Source organism: Anguilla rostrata, chromosome 1, assembly GCF_018555375.3.
Source record: "Anguilla rostrata isolate EN2019 chromosome 1, ASM1855537v3, whole genome shotgun sequence".
NCBI lineage: Eukaryota > Metazoa > Chordata > Actinopteri > Anguilliformes > Anguillidae > Anguilla > Anguilla rostrata.
Genome location: NC_057933.1, coordinates 60,486,670 through 60,504,392, shown reverse-complemented (window position 1 = coordinate 60,504,392; position 17,723 = coordinate 60,486,670). Strand labels below are relative to the sequence as shown.

General features: G+C 39.4%; 1 protein-coding gene across 3 annotated transcripts; it reads right to left on the bottom strand.

The window, feature by feature from the left end:
* Positions 1-433: 433 nt before the first annotated feature.
* LOC135260749 (protein NDRG1-like) lies at positions 434-14,305 on the bottom strand. 3 transcript variants are annotated; one of them, XM_064346280.1, is made up of 15 exons: positions 14,069-14,305; positions 10,052-10,081; positions 6,541-6,646; positions 6,221-6,341; positions 5,830-5,892; positions 5,657-5,717; positions 4,578-4,664; positions 4,301-4,357; positions 3,974-4,077; positions 3,820-3,882; positions 3,662-3,713; positions 3,225-3,272; positions 2,887-2,922; positions 2,507-2,558; positions 434-1,753 (listed from the first exon to the last, which is right to left on the bottom strand). In XM_064346280.1, the coding sequence occupies exons 2-15, from the start codon at positions 10,073-10,075 to the stop codon at positions 1,530-1,532; spliced, it is 1,098 nt and encodes a 365-aa protein (XP_064202350.1). In that variant the 5' UTR covers positions 10,076-10,081; positions 14,069-14,305; the 3' UTR covers positions 434-1,529. The 3 variants fall into 3 exon arrangements, with proteins under 3 accessions (XP_064202350.1, XP_064202342.1, XP_064202358.1); XM_064346272.1 differs by lacking the exons at positions 10,052-10,081; positions 14,069-14,305 and adding an exon at positions 7,485-8,488; XM_064346288.1 differs by lacking the exons at positions 3,820-3,882; positions 10,052-10,081; positions 14,069-14,305 and adding an exon at positions 7,485-8,502.
* Positions 14,306-17,723: the final 3,418 nt, after the last annotated feature.

Genomic DNA, 17,723 nt, shown 5'->3' with positions numbered 1-17,723 from the left:
CCTTGGTTGATGGTTTGTCTAGGTTTTAAAGTAATTTAATATTGAATGCTGATCATTGTCATTGACCAAACAAGCAAGGAATCCTAGTTGTCATTGGATACTGGATTAAGAATCATGCTGTATTAAGGGTCAGGAGATGCCTGGCTACACATTGGAGAGAGGGGCTGGAATACATTTTAAGGGCAAAACCAGCAAAAACCAGCATTCACACAGCCATCCCACAAGAATCCCATATGCCATTGTATAAAGGCAATCACACTTGTTTTCTTTCACTTTTCATAAGATTATTTCATGCAATTAGCTCTCAAAAAACTCAACCATTTCATTGTTTTCATCAGAAATTAATAACAGGCACAGTATTAAAGTTGACTGGTTACTGTTTTCCAAACAATATGACATGAGATGAAGAATAATCAGGCAATATACACTCATACAAATTCTGGAGGAAGTTACCCATTTTATTTTTTTCCAGTAAAGGGGAATCTGTATCTTTACAGAGCAATTTTCCAGTAGTGCAAGTTAAAAAGCAATAAGTAAATGAATTAATATTCAGAAAACCCCAGTTTCTGTATGATCGTTGGTTTAGTTAGCTCTGTTAAAATAGTGCAGAGGGACATAAATGCACATATAAGTTACAGAACAATGGCACTTTTTGTCCTGCTGTAATGTATAGTATAGAAAACCAAGATTTACAACAATAGCTCAACAAAAAACATTGCCGGAAGTAATATAATCATTAGTATTGCCACAAGTAGATACTATAATTTGCAATTAGAACACAATTGCAAGTTTAACAATACTGTTATGTTACTTCTGATAGACAATAAGCTTTATTGAAAAATTAAATAACTTTTTTTTAATAACTCAAATACGATGAGTATAATCAGTTCAGTAAGGTAAATTACTGATCTAAAAAGCATCAGGTTTACAACCGATGTTAACAGCAACCTAGAGCATATGTTATCATAGTCCCATATTTATTACATTTAAAATCTCATAACTACTTCAATCCTGTGAGTTTAATGAGAAGCAGTTGCCGTTATTTAGAATTTTCTAAGCACACTTAAAATCCATCAGGCTGCTCATATCACACACTCTGTACACAACCGTACTGCTGAAAAAGTGGCAGACTGTCAGAATTAACATTTTTAAATGACGAGTTTGTTCAGAAGCAGAGAAAGCAAAGGAATGCCAACAGTGAACACTGAAACAAGCAGACAAAGTAGAAAAGCAGAGAAGCAAGTTTTACTGAAAGGGAGAGCTCTCCAGCCTGTACTGCTTTCCACTCCTCAACCTCATCTATGCCAGGACTGCTCTTGCAGGAGGGGGACATGCAGTGTTGTTTTCAAGCTCTTTAGTATTACGTGTATATATACAGAGTCTAAATTCATATAATTAACCTTGTGATGACGCGGGCCTCTTCCATTGTGTTAGATAGGGGAGAGGAGGGGGAATCTCACAATCGGAGCGTCCTGGGTTTGTCATCCACAGTGGGTCAGTTCAGGCGGGGAGAGCTGGTGGGCGGGGCTTTAGCAGGACACCTCGCCGGGCCTCAGGGCCTGGTCGATGGTGAGGTTGCCGGCGCTCTCCATGGAGACGTCCGTGTGGGAGCGGCCCCGCTGGCCGTCTCCGGGGTGGGCGTGGCTCCTGTTGCCCTCGTAGGTGTGGGAGCGGCTGCGGTTTCCGTTGGACGCGATGCTGGAGCCGGACGCCGTGCGGGAGCGCACCAGTCTGGTCATACTGGCGGCCGGCACTGTGAGGGAGAGAGGGAACGTCACTGTAACAAACCCACCCAAAGAGGTATGTGCTTCCAATGCTTGTGATCGTACTCATATACACCCATACATCATAATCTGACACATAAAGTCAGTCTGAAATGTAACTCACTCATCACTTTTAAAACACTTCGTAAAAACATTTCCTCTGAAAATACAGTGTCTGCCCACTAGAGGGCGAACAAGCTTAAATAGCTCTGTGCTGTACATGGCCAAACCTGAGTGACATTCAAATGGCGACAAAGAACACTGGATTGACAGATGCCAGTCTGAGTCTGAAAACACAAGTGTACTGACCAAGTGTTCTGATCCTGTATCACAACAAAGGAAAGTGGGGTGGGTGTTTTTAAATCACTCACTCTAGCACTGCCATGCTATCTCAAGTGCTATTGTTATCTGTGGCTACCCAGCAATGCCTCCACCTGGGTTTCAATAGGATACAGCAAAGATGCTGGTCTAACACATGAGCAAATGACCCATTTGGCCTACAGACCAGGTGATGTTTCAATCTGGTGCTTAGAATTGGCCTGTAAATAACCCAACCCTGCAGCACTGCACAAAGGAACCAATCAGCTGTCAAAGGGTGGTCATAATTCATGAAATTAAACCAGTTGCCAAGAGCAGAATGTAATTGTGAACCTCAAATTCAAGCATTTGGGTAATGAAACGAGGGCTAGTGGGTCACGAATTTTCCTGACAGGGACAGTGAACAGTGATACTCATGGACTTACTGTAGCCCATGCCCTGGATGAAGTACTTGAAGGCCTCTGTCAGTTTTCCAGGCTGTTGAGAACACGAAAGAGGAGATGAGCATGTGAGCCGTTTCTCCCTGTAGAAAGCCTCTGCCACACTCAAAATGTCTGCATCTTTTAAATCATGAGATTAATGTTACCTCAACAACGTGTGTCAAAGCACACTGAGGATAACCATGTTAAAATAGTTTGGCATCCAATGTATGTCAATCCCCACCACCACTAGTACTCTGGGTAAAGGAGTGTCAGGAGTTGCACGTAAAGCTGGCTAACTTGTTGTTCATGAGCTTAGCTGAGACCATATGTTACCTACTTAACCTTGTCGGCAGGTGTGTGAGTCACGAGGAGCCTTTACGCACCTGATCCACCTGTGGCAAGCCTCCACAGTCTGCCATCTGTAAAGAGACAGATGTGTGAGAGCTTTAACCTACATGCACTACTGACATGATTACAACTCCTTCTGTTCCTTCATAATGACTCAATCAGGGTCTTAACCAGCTTGCTATTTTTTAACTTTGAAACCTTTCTGTGCGTGTGGAATGGAATTTCACATACTGGCTTAAGCTCTGACCTAAGCTCTGAACTCAGCAGTGAATGAGCTACATGTAGCACAGCATGAGGCTGATCTGCTGCTGTTTCACCTTATTAATATCTTTGCATCTGAAATAAAAAGAAGGAGTGAGTATGGACACTCTACCTTGAGCAGTGTAGTTTTTGTGGGGTTCAGTTTGGAATTGCAGTCCACCTGTGGAGGGAATGGATTCTGATAAATAACATGGAAAATCAAATACAGATCATTGTGAGGGGTATGCTCATTATTTTGCAGTTTTTTGTTTCCCGCTGTGTTCCAGATACCGAACATTATTTGACAACCTGACTGTACATTAAATAGTGAACAGTAATACTTACTGTACATTTCTTTTAGTTGTGTTTACTCTTGCTAAGTCTTTCTGGTCTCAGGACTCAGGAATAAGGCTGCTTTAGCTATAAAGCAGTCTGCGCAGATTGTCCACTGAAATTCAGTAAGAAATGTTCTCCACTATGTACATCACTCTAGATAAGAGCGTCTGCTAAGTGAGTGTAATGTAATGTAATGTGTACAATATGAAACGATTAACTGAAGCGTGCACTTACCACTGCATCGACTGCAGGTGAGCTGTCTCCTACCACCAGAAGAGCATGGCATCTGAAAAAGCCAAGAGGGCTTTGTCAATTCCACAGAACATCTAGAAAGCAATGTAACAAACTACACACTGTGGAAACAACATGTACAAGATTAGCCTCTGACTTACTGCAGACTTTTCACGTTAACATTTCCACCCTGGACTGGCCGTTCGATCTCCAGATCCCTGCGACTGCAAAAATAATATTTTACAAATCAGGGAACAGCTAAATTTGACACACAGTGCACGTATTTACAAATGAAGTGCTTACGTGAGGCCTTACCTGTTATAGGACCTGACGAAGTGCTGCAGGTTGGTCTGGTTCATACTGGTGGTGATGTGGTGACGGAACGTTTGGATATGATCGTGGTTGTTTTGTATTTCTTCCTGCAGAGAAACACAAATTTGCGCATCACATATCACTTTCTGAGTAGAAGAATATGGAGGAAGCAGGAACTGTTGCAAGCTTCCTTTTGTGTGATCCCAACCTTCTTTTTCATATCACACAGATAACATGCTAATGTTGCAAAGCTCTTACTATAAACATTAAGTAAACATTACAAGACAACTGATGAAAGGATTGGAATATTGAAGAGGCAGGTTGGCTCACCTTTCCAAACAGCTGTGTGATGACCATGTCAGGCAATGCTTGGGCCCAGCCGGTGATCTGGGGAAAAACACAGTAACACACGGTTTATAGTGCCATCTCTGACTGCCAAACTGCCTCAGGTAAGGTTTACTAGCATAAATTAAAATGAATTTAATGACATTTTTCCATCTGGAAAAATACAAATCACAATGGACATTTTTACTAATTCTCTACAGCTGGTTATTCCCCTTCTAATTGGCTGTCACACGCAATGACACATGACGCCAAGCTGTGGTACCTTGAATGCAGCCCAGTCCATCCAGCCCTCTGCACAGGCGTTAATGTTGATCAGAACCAGGCCCTCCACCAGGTCCGGATGGTCCAGCTGTAATCAAGACAAAGCAGCGGTGACTAAGAGCTCCCCCATAAGGCCAGCTAAAGAACTTCAGAACTGGAACAGAGCAGGGCGCCCAGGGAAAGTGAATCAATCTTCTAATCTTTGCTTTCCAAACGGAGCTAACATTATGCTCCAATAGTTTTTGAAATAACTTTGCACTTTGACAGGTATAGATGGTTAACACATTGGGTATACATTTACCACTGTTCTGTAACAGATACTGTGAGTTATCACTATGACATGATCAAGTTAAAATATGGCATTATGTACTGTGTTCAAGTTATCACAGTGGTATAAGTGGTATAAGTGACCACAGTTCTGTCACCACTGTATCTAGTGATCATATACAACACTGATAGAAATGTTACACTAAGTGCCCACAGTGGTTTGACATTTACAGTTACCACAAGATTGTCACAATTATGTTTCCTTTTCGTGGAGGCATCAAGAGATTCAAGCATTAATGGAAACGGGTATGCACACTATAAGGCATTTTATTTTTGATCTCTCCAATTTCAGTATGTTAGCTCTTTGTGGAGCAAACTGCAACACAAGAAAGTAGGGCAAATGCCCAAATCACTATTATCTTAGTGATCAAAATAGCATAACAGTGATGCTATTTTGGGGAGTAACAGGATGGAATTCTGGTTCATCCAAAGGTTGCAAACCTGCGTGGGACTGTATGGAAATAATTAAATAGTGTTTAAATGTAATAATAATTAAATTTTCCCAGTTCCTAGAAGGATATAGAAATGTGGCCTCACAAATAAAGTGATCAATTAAGTTTCTCTACTGTGCAGCACAACTGCTTGGTGACCAAAGAACATTCTTAGGACTTACACCCAGGCAGTCATATTAATCAGGATTATGTAGTATAGTGGTATGTACAAGAAGGAATTTTACTGAAGTTTAATCCTGCTTTAATAAAAGTCTCTCAACTAAGCACAGGAGGAGGGAGGGGGGTGAAAATTTCAACTCACTGCAAATTTAGCCAGTATGTAGGCCCCAGCACCAACAGCAATCCCAATGATACTGCTCAGGCTGTTGGGAAACAAGACGAAAGATAAAAGCATCTCAAAGGGCTAAATCTACTGAAATCTCTTTTCTGCAGGAGCTTTGCAATGGCATATTTCTGTACAACCTGCTCACTTACCCGAAATGCTTGAGCACAGACACAAGAGACTCAGACAGCTCGTCCATGGAGGGGTAGGTGTACCTGCAGCAAAAACAATGTTCAGTCAAGGCTCCATTCAGCCAGCTACACACATCACACCATCAAACTGTTACATTTGCTCATTGATGAAAATGACATGTAAAATGTAAGAGCAGCCTGAGGTTCAAAAGAAGAACCTAGAGAAAAAAATCTTTGCTTTGCATTTTAATATTTTTCCCAAATTAGCTCTTTCACCCACAGTTGACTGACACCCACACGGGGTGCTGTGTAGGTTGTAACACCAGTTTGCAATTGAAAGGTCAGGCCTAATTTAGAAGGCTGACCTCCCCCTCCAGGTGGGGTTGGGGGGTAAAGGGGGGGGGGCTCTCACCCTGTGGAGAGGGTGGTGGCCCCCTCCTGCTGCCCTGGCGCATCCACATGGCACACTGCAAAGTGACGCATGATCTCCTGCATGTCCTCATGATTGAAGAGGGAGTTGAAGCAGGATTTGTCTGCGCACGGGACAAAATGGACAACCAGCATAAGGAATGATGGCAGAAAGATCTCTGCACAGGGAACGTTTGGCTTGAGCACAGTGCAGCTTTGTAACTGCAGATTGATTTTACTTTACACCTCTAAGGCAATCAACTCTGTTACATTTTGACGGGAAGAATTAAGTCTGTAAGTTGAATTGACCCAGAAGAGACGTACGGTTGAGTCCGATGTCGTGGAAGGTAAGGATGACTGGCCGGTTCCCTTTCGGGACCCCTTTCATAGTGCAGTGGAGCTTGCCGTGCTGGGTCTCCACATCGTGCTCCTGTGGGAGGAGAACTGCGGTCAGGTGTGTATACTGAACGAATGTTAAAATCATCCCAACCTTCACTATTCTTCACAGCTATGCAAATCTCAAGTGGACATTTGCTTAAACTAATGGAACTGCAGTTCAGTCAGCCTGTAAATTCCTTTAATTTCACTTGCAAATGTAAGTGTCACATTTTGTGCCATTCTTAATTTTGCTGAGTTCACACGTTGCCAAATTGATAATGCTTTTACACCATTTTTTTAAAGAAAATCACTGCTAAAAGTTATGAGTGGTTCAGATACATCTTAAAGGTAAAAACAACACATTATAATTATTGAAACAATTAGGCTACATTACCCCAGATTTTTAGCTCATAAATTCAGAATAACCTAACCCAAAATCTATATGCTGCAGTAATGTCAAGTTCCAGTTGCTTATACGTAGCAAAACAGTGTGAAGCACAAGTTCTGGTTTTTATTTAAATGCTTCTAACTTAGCTTCCATGATAATAATATAACCTGATGATGCTGAATTACTCACACACACACTCTATGGCACATGCTGCAGTATTAACACCCTGACTATAGATGTCATAGATGACAGACATCGAATTAGAATTAAAATGTCATAGTAAAAGTCAATTATGGTGAAGAAGAAGCCCATTGGATTGTATTCTTAGTATGACAGAGACATAGCATCAGTTTCAACATGCCTACGCTGTTCAAACAAGACCCACACCATATACAAAAGCACATGGATTTACATCACAAATCATACCACAGTACAAACCACAGACCCATTCTCAACTTCAACTGAAAATCCACCAAAGAGCAACATGGAGCCCTATACTCACAGACACTTCAATTCCAAAGACAGAGTCCACTTCTGAGTCTTCCAGCACCATGTTTGTGCTTGCAGTGGGTTTACTGTGCTTCAGTAAAGATCCTACTCCTTCAGCTCTCCTCGGGGACTTATCTGGGACTGAGCTGAAGGCCTGGTTTTATACTCCCGCTGTTAACCACCCTACTTAAGCTCCAGGCTCCCATGATGCCTTGCAACCATCACCAAAAACCAAGCTAGCCTAATTCTGCAGGAGGAGATCCGCAAATGGGATCAGTCAAAGCACTGCCCCCTCTTCTGTTCAGGGAAATCATAAAGCCAACAGCTGCGGCTCATCACGTGGTCTATTCAGTACAACCTAAGTTCTTGTTTATGAATGAAACACACAAATGCAATGTACACAAAATGGCTGGAACACAACAACCAAGTGATCCTGGTACAGTACATGTCCTGTAACTGTGGGCAACTGCGGTATAAATCAATGGAGAGTCCAAAAAGAAAACCAAGAAAAGGACAGAAATTCTACGCACCACGGGTGACATTGTTCAACCAAATACAATTGTAATTTTTTAATTGTGGAAATATATTTCATTTGACTTGTACAAGCTGGTTGTGTACAGCTGTTTGGAACTGACCCCACACTTCTGAGACCCCTGCCAGTCAGACGTGCATAACAGACCTGCCCCAGAACAGCTTACAACAGGGAGCAGCTAATGCCAGAAACTCCCTATTATTAGAGCATAAAAGGAACGATGTGTTGGGAGGGGGTGAGGAAACAAAATAGGGGAAGAATGTTCAGGGCATCCATGACCCCTTACAGTCGATAAATAATTATTAGTCTGAGGGACCGGAAGTGAATTTTCATACATTCACCCTTTCCACTGTCATGTTTGAGTTTAACCAACACATTCAAACTGAGGAATCTGAATACTGACTGCTCATTACACATAGAAAATATATCCACTGTACAGGACCACTGAGGAGGTCTATGAGCAAAAAGACACTTGGAAATGGATAATCAATTAAATGATCAATTACATCCACAAATATTGCATAAATCAATAAATAAGACAACCATATACAAGAAGGAAATTACAAATTGAATACATTAATTTATTAATACAAATAAATTTTCATATTTTTTTAAATTATTCACATTATTTGTTGTCTTCCCACTGTGATATATATGAATGTAGTTGTCCATATAACATACTCTTTAAAATTTCTATGCCAAGCAAAAGAGGGGTAGATAATATTCTGTTCTGTATGTTGTATTAATACTGTGATCATAATTGAAATATGTATACGGAGAATCCAAAGCTATTCATAATGATCAGGTTATAAAATACCCATCCTCACAAGAACTGGTGGTAAAACAGCCTGAGTTAAGCTTCCGACAGCATGACGTCATGGTGAAAACCTCGTCACGCCTCCAGCTGCACTAATCCTGTGTAATGAAGGAGGGTGTCTGCGTGCTGCATGCGTCTGCAGCTCAAATCAGCTTGGGCAGATGGTGCTTCCAGCAGGACAGCGTCATCGCTCAGGTTAGCAGAAGGTCCCCAGCCTTCCGCATGCTGCCGTTTAAAGTGGAGGACAGTAAACGGTTTGACAGGATGAGCACACGGCGGCAATCTGTTAACAGATTCCACTGATTTGGCAGGTCAAGTGTGAGCACGCTCACTCCCTCAAGACCTGCCAGGCTAAGAGACTCAAATCACCCGAGGAGGACAGGGAGTGCACCCGAGTACTTAAAAATTTGATCACACAATCCATCCCGTACATTTCAAGTAAAAGCAAAAAGGTACCTGGGATGAAAATATATATTATTTCACTTATTCATAAACAGATGCCCCTGACATGACATTTCCAAACACAGCCAGGCATAGCCTATATTTGTGACTCATTAATGTGAAGGCCCAGTCTCTTTACAGAGTTATAGAAAATATGACAGGTGTTGTCCAAGGTCCTGAAGTGAAGAGGACAAACCCACCTTTTCCCAGTTATATTTTCAGCTAAAGTTTTTATTTTTAATTTTTAAAGCTTTCCACTCAAAGGAATACCAATAACCATTTTTGGTGGTGACGGTTCAGAACCCATATAGTTCACTGCTGTTGTACTAATATTACTAATATAACATACAGCAGAATAAATGCTTCATGTGTAAAATTGTTACTATAGTTACTAAAGAAATACTAAAGATTTCAGAATGTAACAAGGCATCATATCAGTATCTATCTTACTGTAATTATTATGAGGAAAAGAGGACTTAACCACAACTGGCATCCTCTCAATCACATAATCTGTAAGCTCAGCTGATACCCCTATCCAGACGGGTAAATTTACACTTTCCATGTTCTGAAACACATTCAATGTGGTGCAGTTTTACTGCTTTAAACTTCCACTCCACACACTGCTTTAGAGTCCTTTCTGAGTTCTGCCGAAAGACAGTTGCAGACATACATGCGACCAAGCCAGAAAAACACCGTAGTGTTTATACCAGGCTGACAGTGTTTATACAAGCCCAGCATGCAGGATTCTGCACAATGCATGCTTATTTTGAAAACTGCATGATTGCCTTACCACTGGCTGTTGAACAGACTCCATCAGCCCCTGGAATAATACAAAAAAAAAAACAATAAATGAGTTACATAACCCTACAGATAATGTTTTTTATTAACACACAGAAGCTATTTTAATCACATTACCATTATTAATGCAAGCTTGAAGCTTAGCTTCTGCCAAGTCAAACAGCTACCCAAAAGAGCAACTGATTCATAACTGCATCATTGTGAGTTTACCACCAACAGACTTCATACAGTATTAAAAACTTTTTACATGTTTACAGTTTAAAATGTGATTATGATCCTTAGAACAAGCACAGCAGGTCTGCCATGGGTCAGCCAGGCTAAGAGCTTTGCGGGTTTCATAGGCCATATAATAATAATAATAATAATAATAATAATAATAATAATAATAATAATAATAATAATAATAATAATTGCCGTTATATCATCTCTTACAAGGGTTTCAGGTGTTTTGTTGACATTGATTTGTTTGGTACTATGACATCAGTTCTGCTTTGGTAAGAGAAATCCACAGAATCTGATCACATCATCGTCGACACGCCCACTTCTTATCCAGATGTTGATTCAACAGCATCCCATAGAATAAGTGCCCTTTGTAAGCTGTGTCCCTCCATGCCTCTATTCTTTGCTGCGTTGTCTGGGAAACAGCTCTGACATGTCCCTCCTCCTCGTTCTCAGATCCAGCGACTGCCAACCTCCCACATTTCACTGCACTTCCAGGCTCGGGGGCCTGTTTTCTCAGCCAAGCCAAGGACACTGAATCTCTCTCAGTGCTGGACTGGAGCCGCATTCCTGTGCAGCCGTTTCAGCACTAACCACTTTCTCCAACTTTAAATACTATGCCCTGATTATTTCAGTTTCAAAATCATTACTATCTTATCTAGCATTACAACAGCGACTTCCAATAGAGCATCATCACCATCATTTCAGTTTCAACCATGGTAAGCATATTGTACGTCTCTGTCAGGTATTTTTTTGTTGGCATCAAGGTTATACTTGGGCTCTCGTTTCCTCTTGTGATGACTGAGGACCATCAGAAAGGTGACACAGGTACAACAGTAACTTTAGGACTGCTAGGTACTCGATAATTAGATGCAATCCGTTACTGTGCTTTTTGTACTACATGTCTAGAAAAAATCACAGCATTTGATTATAAAGGATTGCATTTTTATAGCACCTTTCATTACTTCAAAGTGCTTAACAATGGAGGAGGGAAGATCCCCAAATGGTTTACCTTTCCTCATCTTTGTCCATTGCAGGAACCTAACCTGAGCATTTATAAACACAAATTATTATTACGTGGAAAAGAATAACAGGGACATTTGTGTCCTCCTAGTGCTGTTAAGTCTTCATTTTGCATGCTCCAAATATGAGGTTGTTCAATTATGATTTTGCCTGCATGATATAGCAACAATTGAGGAAAATTCCATTAAAAATTCTTCAGCTGAGCTTTCTCGTCTCAGACTTCCTCTCATTTTGAGTAAAAGTATCATCGTTATAATTAATTGAATTCAACAATAAGCTCTGCTTCATTTAGCCTACAGGTTTATCAAACAGTATTGGAATTTATACAACTAGAATGAATGATCAAATCCATGTGTAATAGGAGTTCAAATAAACACCAATAGTCTGTATTGCAGAAGCCAAGGCTGGCTTTCTTGTCTGGCTTTACAAGAAAGCATAAAAAGTCAGAAGACTCTCAGCAGGAAATTACAAATTTCATAAAAACAGCCATATGATGATTTCTTCATACAGCTTGAACAGTGTACTGGTATTTCATATAACCTGACTCGCCCTCTAGCAGTGGTATTAATACAATTCACCTGAGGCAATTCATTTACTTGCCATGTTGTGTTTTCATGGAGGATAGTTTTAATACCATTCCCTCAGTTAAGCTTGACTAAAGTAATAACATTTACCCCGTGAGAATTAAAGCATCCAATGCTGCGACCCCTTGAAATGAATTAAAAGCTTTTCTTGGCCTCAGAAATGGAAAGAAATCCTGGAACAAGTAGAGACCCCCGATTTCCTGTCATAGACTATGAACTTCCTGTTATTCCAGAGAGTGAAGAAGAACAGTCCACGACCTCATAAGTGTTCTAGGACTTTGCTAAAGAAACTTCATGCAACAAAAATCTCAATCATAGAATTCTGACCGACGCTGAAATTTTCTGAGAATTCATCTGTATTTTGTCAACCCCATTAAATTTTCCCAACTTACGGACTAGGACTGCCATTTTCAATTTATTTATAATATCCATATAGTTGAATATTTCATGAAGCTACTCAGGTTACTTTTTCAAAAAAGGTACAACAGCAGTGTCCCCTCAGTCTGCACTTGCTGGATATAAGCTCAGATACCTAGACAATGCTACATTTCTGCCATTATCTTGGTGCTCTTTGTATTTGTGCCACTGGAAGGGTCCAAACAGCACTGGATTTTCACCGCCATGCAGCGTATTCAGTTGGATGCATCTCTGAACAGATGCATTCCTTTTTTAAATAATTTATTTTTTACAGCAGCCATGGAAGGTTCACAGTTCACAAATATAGCCTTCATCTGATAAATACAACCTTTTCTCTGACGATACAGTGATAAAAAATCAATGCCGAATCACAGCACACAATTTGACCATGTGCCACAATACGATTTTGAATATGAAATTAAGAAAAGCAATAGAATTGTTAAGTAACTTGACAACTAATACAGCGTGCATATTAAAGTAAACCTATTTTAAATGAGGCAGAAGGGGACCAATGGTGGCATTCACACTTTAGGCTAGAAGAGAAAGCCCTGGGTTTGGATGGAGGGCGGTTGGGATGTCTGTGCATGTACATCACATTAAAATTGCCAATGAGTGCATTGTTCAAGCAGTTCTCTAAAGGTTACAACTTTCTGTACGGCCAGCCTGGTGGTACTTTCCCCATTGCAGGAATTTACTGGAGGACATAAAGGACTCGATTGTTTCCTCCACTGGCACTTTGTGTGCAATAGCCTAGTTCAAATTCAAGTTCATCGTTTTTTTTAAATCCTTTTTTCTTCTGGTTCCCTTTTATCAGTCCACTACATGACGTCCCTTGAACAGCATTTAGCAGACACTATGAAGGCAGATTACATTTTTACATGCAATCCATTTGCGCAGCTGGCCATTTAACGTTACTGAAGCAACTTGCTCAAACGTGCAGTAGCCTACAGTGCACCAGCTGGGACCTGAACCCAAACAGGAGTTAAATGCCAGTATACTACACCGCTGGCCACAGTTCCTGGAACAAGGGACGATATTGGATATGATTCAAAACATATATTCACTATCATCTGCAGCACGGCCAAAATGCCTGACACCCATATTTGCCTTTTCCATAGTTGCTAGTCTAGCTCACAAACAAAGCATGATAGTAGGAATTAGGGAGGCAGGCAGCCAAGATTTCGCTCCCTGGTTTCCCTGGCAACGTACAGAAGCGATCCGCAAGAGGTGACTTGCTTACTAACGGTCGAAATACAGCTAGCTAGTATAACTTTGGGACTTACCTGGCTATGGCGAACTTAGTCAGTTTCCCCCCACATAATGTTATAGAAAACTGCTTATTACGTGTTTATTACTTACACACTTTAAGTACTAATTTAACGTTACTCAGTCAGATCATATTGAAAAGTTCACTGTTCAGTTTACAAGGTACGTAATTTTATCTAACGTTAGCAACATAACTCTAAATTAGCCAGTTTAGGTGACGTAATAGCATGTTGCTATCAGTTATTTTAACGATCAAACGTTACAGAAGCTAGACTAATTTACACCAGCTTGCATTTGCTTCACAATGTGTTTAAACTCTTGAATTAATGCGGTTTACTCAGAAGTTTACAAAAAATACAAATAACAGCTCATAATGCGCCATTACCGTACATAAGTACATTACCAAATAAAAATGTTGAGCTAGCTACATAAAATATAATACTGCTCGCTTCATAACTTAACAAGTGATTAATGATTTCACTATTAGCTTGCTAACTTACCTTTTCAGACGGGAAAGAACGTCACAAAAAGCACTAAACTGGAACACTGGAATCGTTTCTTCAAAACAAATCGCGTTCTCTCAGTGCCACTAGAACTTTCTTTTCTTTTTTATCTGCTTCTGTCGCGGGGGACGACCCAGCCCACTTTGTGCCTCTTCTGTCCAGCTGTTTCTGTTGTGCAATATCCCAGAGTGTTGTTTATTTTATTTGCTCTGAGTCCATCTGCAAGCGTTTGGAAGGGAGAATCTGGGAGGACTTCCCCTGCTGTTGTTGTCTGTTCCAACAAACAGCTAAACAATATGAGGAATTTGGGGTTTGCTCAATGTTTTAACTTTACTCATGATAAGGGTGTGGAAACAGAAATACTGGAAATCCGATTATATGCCTTCATTTTCATTGTCTGAACTTTTGTAAACGGTATAAAATTGAGCAAATAAATTATTTAATGAATCTAATTCATTTAATATCAACAAAATCTATTTAGTATAAACCAAAAACAAAACCATTGATGTGGATGAAAGTACATTAAAGTTAGATATCTGGCCATTTCAGGAAAATGGCTTTCAATAAATTATTATTTACTTCCAAATATTTCTTAATTTACCTGTATGGAATGATGATTGTTGTGTATGTGCTTCATTTCAAGCACATTTGTTTTTGGCCAGATTCTGTCTGGCAATAAAGGGGATGATCATCATAATAACAATGCATACATAGATACATAGGCCAACAGCATAGAGATTTCACTAATTAGGGAGAAATGCAGCTCTGTGGTGTTATTACATAATGTAAATTTAAATACATCAATCAATCAATTCACATCAAAAAGAGGGAACTTCGGGAGTCATTTGTGAGGCCTATATATTTTTTTTAAGAATGGAAGGGATTACTATAATTAAAAATTGTGAACCGAAATAATAAATATAAATAATAGAAACAGCAATATAACATCATTTAATAGAGCAGAACAACCTTTTGTGCCTTTTTTTACAGGAGAAATGCACCAGGATTTTTCCACAAGAAAGTAAATCAACTTGATTAGCTTATGAAAGTGAGAACACTATCTCAGGAGTCATTCCAAAACATATTAGGTTGAGTTCAATCTAATGAATAACATCAATATTGTGCATTTGAAACCAATGGGTTACCACTTCAGCTCTGTGCGGATAGGGCATTATCATCTTGAAAGACTCCCTTCTGTGTAGCAAAGAAATGTTATTACATGGGCTGAAGATGGATCAACCAGTAGTTACCAATTAGTTTGATCTATTAAGGATTTCAATAATTTATAAATATTTTACAATACATGACATATGTACAGTACTTTGTTCGCAAGTTTTTTAAAAATGGTGTGATAAAATAATTATTGCATAGTAATTAAGATTTGGTTTAATAATATATAGGCTATTATACAAAATGAATGTATGCCCTTATTTTTTATTCATGGTTTAATAGTGTAATCATTGCTTGAATAGGGTGATCTGCTAAGTGGTACAGTATATTTATTCTTTACTTTTAAGTTATACTTCCATGATACAATTAAAGAGCACCATAAACATTTGCATTGGCCCATCTTTTTCTCATCTGTTCTATTATAAAATTTAGAATTATGGAAAATGAGTAGAAAGAAAATCTCAGAGACACAATGACGAGCTGCTTGATATGCGGTGATAGACGATTTACTTTATGATGCCAGCAAATTAAGAGTAATCTACGCTGGGTGACTCCATCAGTTATTCAGCCATGAGCAGGTTTCAGACTAAGTCCACAAGAGGATGTGATGCATTACAATTTAAGAAATCCTTTATTCTTAAAGGAAACCATATTTCATTCTGACTTGATGTGCCTAGCCTATATGGGGTCATTTTATCACAATAAATTTCCCAAGGAAAGCATGTATTGTTTTATTAGTCATATAGAGTAATGCAAATATCCTTAATATTAAAAAAGGCACTATTAATTACTAATACACCATATTGTTCATAGATTTAAAAAAAAAGAAACCACAATGTTTTTATTGTGTAGTTCTTATGCTAGATTGTATTTTTTTTGCTCATGTTCTTCTTTCATGTGAGAAAGATAATTTACTAATTCCATAATTAAAGCACTAAATTTACATAGCTTCTGTATCAAAGGACTAATAAATGAAGCCCCACAGTACTTAGTCGTGCTTGTAATGTTACAAATTCCAGAAAATATTAACCATTATTTATTTATTTATTCAGCTGCTTATTCACAAACAATATTACATACAGTTTTACTTATTGGTGTATTTACATACCCATGAATATTTAGGAAAACTGAAAAGTGTGGTCCAGCAAAACGGAGACCATGCCAGCATTTGTGTCAGTTGGTCAGTGCATGATACGGGTCATTCACTGGTAAGCCTGGTGAATGGACTGTTCAATGGCCATCTGTGCTGACACTTCTTTCCTGCTCTCAGATTATGTTCTGTTCTACTAGAGTGCATGACCACGTGTGTTGTTACAAAAGTGTTGCATGTATGTATTTATGTACAGTATGTATGTATGTCTGTAGCCCATTATAAATGAGGCTTAAATAACTGATGCAAGTTCTGGCCAGTGGATTAACTCTCTAATTGTGAATTGTATTGTATTGTATTTAAAATATGTACAAATATTTTGGAACATACCATGCATTTGTTTTTTGCCCACCAGTTAAATATTTTTCAAAATTTTAGCATTAATTCGCAACCTTGAAATTTACATGAATACGGCTGTGTTATCATGATTACATTTCAGGAATTTGTAAATCTAACTAACAACTGAGATGCTAGTCCAGGGTGCAAGATCGTTTCAAAGATCCACTAAATGCTATAGCCAACCTAATAATTCTATTTGTCGTATCTATATTGCATTCCAGGTTTCATAAATGACAAGATTGTGTATGAAATACACGCGAAAGAGGTGTTTTCTCGTGCAGCACACAAGATGGCGCAGTGGGACAGATAATGGAAAAGTATACATACATTCGGACGTTCTTTTGTCGTTTTGTTTCTAGTATAGATCGAGTCTATGGATGCATGCAGGGTTGTGGTTTAGACGTTTCCTGTAAGTTTTCGTCGCCGTTTCTGTGATTAATCATTTATTATATGGTCAGTTAAGCTGTTAGGCCAATAATACGCAGGCCTCCATCCTTTTCGTCGTTCCTTGTGTCAGTTTCGAATGAACCAAGCAAAATAGGCAATGAAATGAGGGAACATATTAAAGAATTCGAACGGAACCCGCATCTCGAAACCACTGTGCTCGAAATTTAAGACGAGTTCACTTTTCTGGCATAGGTTTCCTGCAATCCGATTTGTGCAGAGAACTGGATTTGTGGCAGCAGATTTCTTATAATGGATTTGGTTGGCTTTTCGTTTCATGCGCCCACCCACTTGAACATGGAGTAAATAGATTAAGCAGCTTCCCTCTTGATCTTCCCCACTTGGCAGTAGCACAATTTAGATTGACTATTCCTCCCTAATGTGGAAAGATTTTTGGAATATCTGAACAAGTAATTATATCGGGATTCTGGATGGACACCTTTTCTGAATTGCCATGTGTTGTCTCTCATTTATTGAAGCACCACCAGAGAATATACCAGTTTAATCGATTGACGCCTTTAACTGGAATCCAGACAGCAGATCGCTTAT